Here is a 6921-nt window from a genome sequence, read left to right on the forward strand (position 1 = left end):
TGTTTTTATAAGACCGCAAGAAAAAAAACTTTTCCAATCTAAAATTTCGACGACGCTTTCCTGACACAGACATCAGTCACAGTCAGGGGCTTATGTAAGGAAGGCTCCCCCCCCCCCCCCCCCCCCCCACCCCCCCCCCCCCCATTACTCATAAAGATTTTCACGTTTCTCGACGTCTTTGACTTTCAACTTCTAACTAAGGTCTTTCAAAGGCGCCTGTCAATTAAAACTCCTCTAGCCGTTCCATGCCAGTACACACACTTCCACGCACATAAACACACAAAAACACACACGCACACAACTGCCTTCCTTCAACATATCGTTTCTTTATTTTCTTTTAAATGACTCTGGGTATTTTATATCCTATAATGTACGAGGATAATCGTTCTAGTGCACTCATGGATAAGACTTATTATTCTCTTTTAAATGCGCTGATAATTGTAAAAATTGCTCTCCCTTCATTTTCCACTTCTTCACCTAATGGAATATTGGACAACACTCTCGTTAAAAACTTAGAAACTAAAATCTAAAAAATCTTCATTTATGCGAATCGAGATCAAGGGGAAATGAATAAAACTTTTTATCACTTAAGACTTTCTTCATTTGTCTATCGGAAACATAGGGAGATCGTGCAATTTAATTTTATCTGTACGTTGACATAAATTGTGGGAACCTCGCCGTCTAACTTCTCAGTTCCAGAGGTCCTTTATTCCTCACACCTTTGGACTCTGGAACAGTTTCTCTGAGGATGCCGTGCAATTGGTCCTTCAAAAGTTCAAGCGAAGATGTAAGGCACAACTTTCTTTGTATTTTATCAATAATTTATTTACATTTTCATCTCCTTATTAACTAATTTGCCAAGTGATATTTCATTTCTAATAACTGATTTCTTCTTTCTGTATTTTCCATTACGTTCTAGACCTTCTCCCTAATGGAAACCATGTTCTTTGCAAGCTTGAATTTCAAGTCAGGGGGCCCTTTGGGCTATTCCCATATGAATACGGGTCAAGTTCGGAATAACGATAACCATAATGGGGTAATTTTTCGTTCAGAATGACGACTTTCTTCTATTATTATCATTATTTTTCAGTGGATGAAACCTAATCACATAGAACAAGCCCACGGGGACCACTGTCTTGAAATTCAAGCTTCCAAAGACTATGGTGTTCATTAAGAAGTAAAAGGATGTAAAGGGAAATGCAGAGAAGAGATGCCACTTACTGAAAATATAAAAAAATAAAGTCATAAAGAGTTGAACAGCTAAAACTGCATCAAAAAGGGTAGCATTGCATTGCACTTTCGCAATTGCGCGACATACTCTTATAAATGATGTTTAGACGATTAATGTCTACACAAGATGATGCCGACAGAAAACGTCATGTTTAACGTGATAAAATTTTATTGTCTGAACTCATGAGGCAACGTGTTTTGCTTCTTAAAAACTCTCATAATCAATAATACAAAATTTAGATCATTTTACGGGAAAACTAATGAAAATGATGAAAAGTTACAAATCTCCCTTTCGGCATCTTCTCTCTAGAAGTATGTAGACGGATATTGATCATAAAATAACAAGATTTCTTAACCCAGTTATCTCACGGAATTACAAATTAATCTAAATGATGAGTTTAACACCATCATACGGAAGGAGTGACAGAAATCAACCCTTTCGATTCGATAACAAACAAGTAAAAAATATGCTGGGAAATTGCGTTTTCTGTACAGCGTTTAATGCTGTATGAAACTCTCAGCCTCGGGCCAACGAAACTCTCAGCCGTGGCCCAAGAATCTTTCAGCCACATTCCGGTGGGTGGCCTGTGTTGTTTGAATCTATAGTGGTGCCAGACGCACGATCATGGCTAACTTTAACCTTAAGATAAAATAAAAACTACTGAGGCTAGAGGGCTGCAATTTGGTATGTTTGATGACTGGAGGGTGGAGGATCAACATACCAATTTGCAGCCCTCTAGCCTCAGTAGTTTTTATTTTATCAATGGATTCATTAATTAAGCATCAATGAATGTAATAAAATAACATTACTCTTCCCAGAGAAGAAGAGGAACTGATGATTTTTCACGTTATTTACACACTGAATATATCAGTGGGAAAACTGTGAACAGATATATCTGCGATATCTTATTATTATATCCAGCGGAAGACAGATGCCAATGAGTTTTCCACTACACTTATTAATGTTATACTACCGCTGGCTGACATTAACAAAGGTCATTTCACCTGACTAACTATTCTTAGATGTGGCCTAGCAACATTATTCATTCAAGCGTAATTATTCTGTACCTTTAATAATATAAGGCCTTATTCAGCTAACAATAATATTATATGTGTGTATATATATATATATAATATATATAATAATTATATATTATATATAGTTAAATATTATATATATATTATATATATAATTATATATATATAGATATATAATATATATATAATTATATACAATACATACTATAACATTATAATATTAGTTTTATTATATTATATATATAGTATAATACTAGTATATTATATAATATTATTACAATTATACATATATAATATATGTTACATCGAAGGGAAATGGTAATAAAAGGATTACCTAGGGATTGAAGTGATACCGAGCACCTATTTAATAAAGAATGAGGAATGGGGAAAGGCAACAGGGACCTGACTTCAATCCCAGTCGAAAGTTTGGAAAGCCTAGGAGCAGGAAGGGGTAACGACATCTATTGTATGATTCTTGATGGTAAAAATATTCGAAACAAAAAGAAAAGTAACCAGAAGAAAATGGCGGGGAAAGCATATTTTGATACCTACATTTTAAAGGGTAAAGGTGATGTCCAGGGAATGCAGTAATTAATTATAGAGGTATAAAACTAATGTCTCACACGTTTTGAAGAAATTTTGGGAAAGAAATAATAGATAGGTAGGCTGAGAGGAGGAAGTTTAGAACTAGGGAAGGAACAGTTAGGATTTATGAAGGGAAGCGGCACAACGGATGGAATATTTTGCATAAGGCAGCTTAATGGAGAAATTCAGAGAAAAAACAACGAGACCTGCATCTGGTATTGCATAGACCTTTGAAAATAAAGGCCTATGACAGAGTGCCAAGGCAAGAAATATGGAGGATGTTTGATGGGCAGAAGATTGGGTTGCACGGAAAATCAAAAGTAATTGTCAAGACAAATTATTTCAGGAGGATGATACAGGAAATGGTGTATTACATTAGAGTGGAGGAGTTAGTGTTGGAGAGACGGATGGATTTGAGATAGGAGTTTGGATTACACCAGGAGGGTCAGCACTTATTACCCCATTCATTCTTCAACCATCGTGATGATGTAAATGACCAGCGGATGTTAGAGGAAGGCAGTTGACCATGGTGCATTAGTATACGCGGGATGACCACTGTGTTCTTGTGTTTCAGAGGGGAAGGAGAGTTGGAGGGAAGGGAGTTGGGAGGGTAGCCACGAGCAGCACATTTTGGAGGAAACAAGGAATCAGGAACGGGGGGGGGGAGAATAAGCAGATCAAAAAACCGAAGAAATATGTTTCTAGTATTTACTGAGGACGGTGGAAGTAGCATAAGATTGGGTTGGGATGAGGGGAAGAAAATAAAGAAAGTAACAAGAAGTTCAAAGTACTTTAGGGTCCCCGTCATTAGAGGGATAGTGGGAAGCATGGACCAAGAGGTGAGACACCGAATTCAGGCAGGATTGGAATAACTGGAGGTCTGCATACAGGGTCCTCTGCGGACAAGAACGGTCCCTTCTGAAATTGAAGGAAAATTCCATAGGACGGTGGTCAGACCAGCAATGTTATATGGAACAGGAAACAGCAAGTATGAGGAAAAAACAGAGGAGAAAGAAGATGGTATGTAGCAAGAAATGAGAATGTTGAGAATGGATTGTCGGGGGAGTAACAAGGGAAGATAGGATTTAAAAATGAGTATATAAGAGGATCGATAAAGGCTTAGCTGGAAATTATCGAAGCGAAAATACAGGAGGGAAAGGCTTCGATGGTCATGGACACCTGTTACGAAGGGTAGGAACGTCATGTTGGAAGACATACGATGGAAATGGACGGAAGTTGCAGGGTTAGAAGGAAGAAGGGAAGACCAAGAAAGAGATGGTGTGATTGTTGTTAGGGAAAGATATGGAATTGGAAAGGTATTAAATGAGAACGATGGCACAGGACAAGAAATCGATCTGGAGACGGACTCATCTCGCAAAGTGGCGACCCCATATAAAAATTGGGTTTTAAGCATAGGAATGAAGCAAGAAGATATATAGAACTATTACTAATATTATAATACTATAGTTTATTATATATATATATTATATAATAAATAATATATATATATTCCCCATATTATATACACCACACACTATATATATATAGTATATACCTATATATACCTATATTATATTATATATAAATAAGATATATATATATAGTGATGTTTTCAAAATTAAAATATATTAGTTTGGTTACTCAATAATCCAACCGACACGTGAATGTATGTATGTATCGTATGTATGTACACCGCACGCACGCACACAACACCACACCACAAACACACCACATAGTATATTATATTATAATATTATATTATATTACTTATAATTTATATATATATATTATTAATTATAATCAAGTAGCAATCCATATCGAAAAATAATGAAGTTAATGAGGCTAAAATAAACGCAAAGATATAATTACTAAAAAAATAAATAAATACGATTACTGAGGTTGACTTATCAAAGTGATCACCTACAGACCTTCACAATGCATTTTCATTATGACAACGTAACTTCTCGTAAAGTCTTTCCTGTTTTATAATGTTTACAATATCATCATACATCAAGTGGAGAAAAGTATTTTCATTTTACTGCTTTACGCAATATTACCAAATAGAAAACCCACACCATTTTTCTACACTTACTTGCATCCATACGCAGGCTAACTTTCATTGCTAAATAATACGAGGAAAAGGCTTTAAAATTATTAAAACAAAAAAAATTTACTAATTTTTGAAGTTTTTTCTTCTTCTTTTGTTCTTGTTCTTTCTTTTCTTTCTATTTTCTATCTGCATCTTTCCCCACTTCTACGCCGGGGGTCCGATAGTTTTTGGCAGTTTTCCTTTCCGCCTTCCTCCAACTGGTTCGGTTGAAAAACCACCATCGTCTTCTTGGCCAAATTGTTTTGTCCTCTCAGATCTTCGGTCTTCCTCTCTTTCTCTCTCCCACCAGGCACCTCCATCTGCATTGCCTTCCTCCTCCTCCTTATTTTCCCATCCATTCTCGTCACGTGGCCATACTTGGCTATACCACTGCAATTTTCTTTCTTTGCCCTTTTTTTTTACCTTTCTACGACTGTAGTAGTTCCTCTTATCCTTATATTTACGTCTATAAATTAAAAATCAAACCTATATTTATATTCACTTCCAGTGGCATGATAAAATCCCTTAAGAACCGACTCACAGCGATCTCATTAAATCACCCTCATTTCTCTCTTTGTTCCCTTAGGATCAACAATAGCCGTCATCCTAGACCTGGGAAACGACATCTCTATAATCCTGTCAGCCATCATCGCTGTCGTCTACACTATGTTCGGAGGCTTATACTCTGTGGCTTATACGGACGTCATTCAGCTCTTCTGTATAATTTTCGGTCTGGTGAGCACAAATGAAGGCATTCTCTTACGCTTGGGTGATGCGGAATAAAGGCGAAAGGTCTTTTTTTACCATATAATGTGGCGTTACCTAAGCAGATCCATTTTGATGAGGTTCAAGGTTTCTAATGGACTCTGTTTAAAGGAAAATCTACGAAAAAAAATCCAAAAATTCTCCTAGTATTTGAATTAAATCTTCTCCAATTCAACTTCATAACCATACGGTCTGATTCATTAAGTTCTTGCATACAAGGTGCAATTAAAGAAGGTAACTCCTCTACAGTGAGAACTAGACAGAAAGTTATCTTTTGCCAAATATATCCTTCAGTTGAAGGTACATATATGAAATAAATGAGTACATGTTTTTCTATTTCATTCAATTATTAGCAAACTAAATGTTTTTCATAATTGATTTTGTTTACTTCAAACACATTTACCAATGGCGGAATTATATCCAAGAACGGGATGTTAGAAACTGCTAAGTTTGATTTCAACTTTCCTCGATGTTTTAAGCATTTTAACATTGTTTCTAAAAATATTGTACAGCAAATCAAAAAAATACCTAAATGCACGCAATTAAATATTTTTTAAGCTTCATGACTAATAAAAAAAACATTCTCATCGTTTTAAAGCTAAAGTTTCAGTTACTTAACAGGTCAGACATTACACTCAACGCCATTAAGCAAACACAAATCTTATTGGTTAGACCTAGTATCCTAGAATTAACAACATTTCATTTTGTCTCGACTTGAAGCCATAACAAGAACAACATATCGGACTCTTTAATATAAAGAGAGTTTAATTAACTAAGGCAATGATCAAATCTTGAGGACATTTTGGACACCAGATAAAGGGCGCAAAAACTAAAAACAGGCTACAGAGGTTAAGACCTTTAAATCTCTAATACCATAAATAATGCGCGGAGGTTACACAAGAGTTTCTCTTATAAACGTAAATAACAAATTTATTTTCCTTGCAGTGGTTGGCTATTCCCTTTGCAATGCAGCATGAGGCTGTTGGCTCTCTGGCTCTCAATGAAACAGACTGGGTTGGATCAATTTCGCCTGACACCCCCTGGGTATGGGCTCAGTGGGCGGACTACTACGTACTTATGTTCTTCGGAGGAATCCCGTGGCAGGTAAGGAATATCTCATGTAAAGAGGAGCTTGCTTGCAGATATACCTGGAGTATAAAGGCTGCACTTGTATACGTTCTATTCGAAAGCAGATCCGTACATGAGCTATTACT

At 36.1% G+C, this 6921-nt stretch overlaps 1 protein-coding gene and 1 long non-coding RNA gene across 2 annotated transcripts in view; one reads left to right on the forward strand and one right to left on the reverse strand.

Annotated features, from left to right (window-relative positions):
- The window catches only part of LOC135207966 (high-affinity choline transporter 1-like), a 195761-nt gene that overhangs the window by 151158 nt on the left and 37682 nt on the right, over positions 1-6921 (forward strand). Inside the window, 2 exon segments of the mRNA XM_064239996.1 lie at positions 5529-5677; positions 6653-6811. Of these exon segments, the coding sequence (XP_064096066.1) occupies positions 5529-5677; positions 6653-6811 (308 nt within the window).
- Positions 1-6921, reverse strand: part of LOC135207968 (uncharacterized) — a 251372-nt gene that overhangs the window by 7523 nt on the left and 236928 nt on the right. The gene's annotated exons all lie outside the window — the stretch shown is intronic.

Source organism: Macrobrachium nipponense, chromosome 34 (assembly GCF_015104395.2).
Source record: "Macrobrachium nipponense isolate FS-2020 chromosome 34, ASM1510439v2, whole genome shotgun sequence".
NCBI lineage: Eukaryota > Metazoa > Arthropoda > Malacostraca > Decapoda > Palaemonidae > Macrobrachium > Macrobrachium nipponense.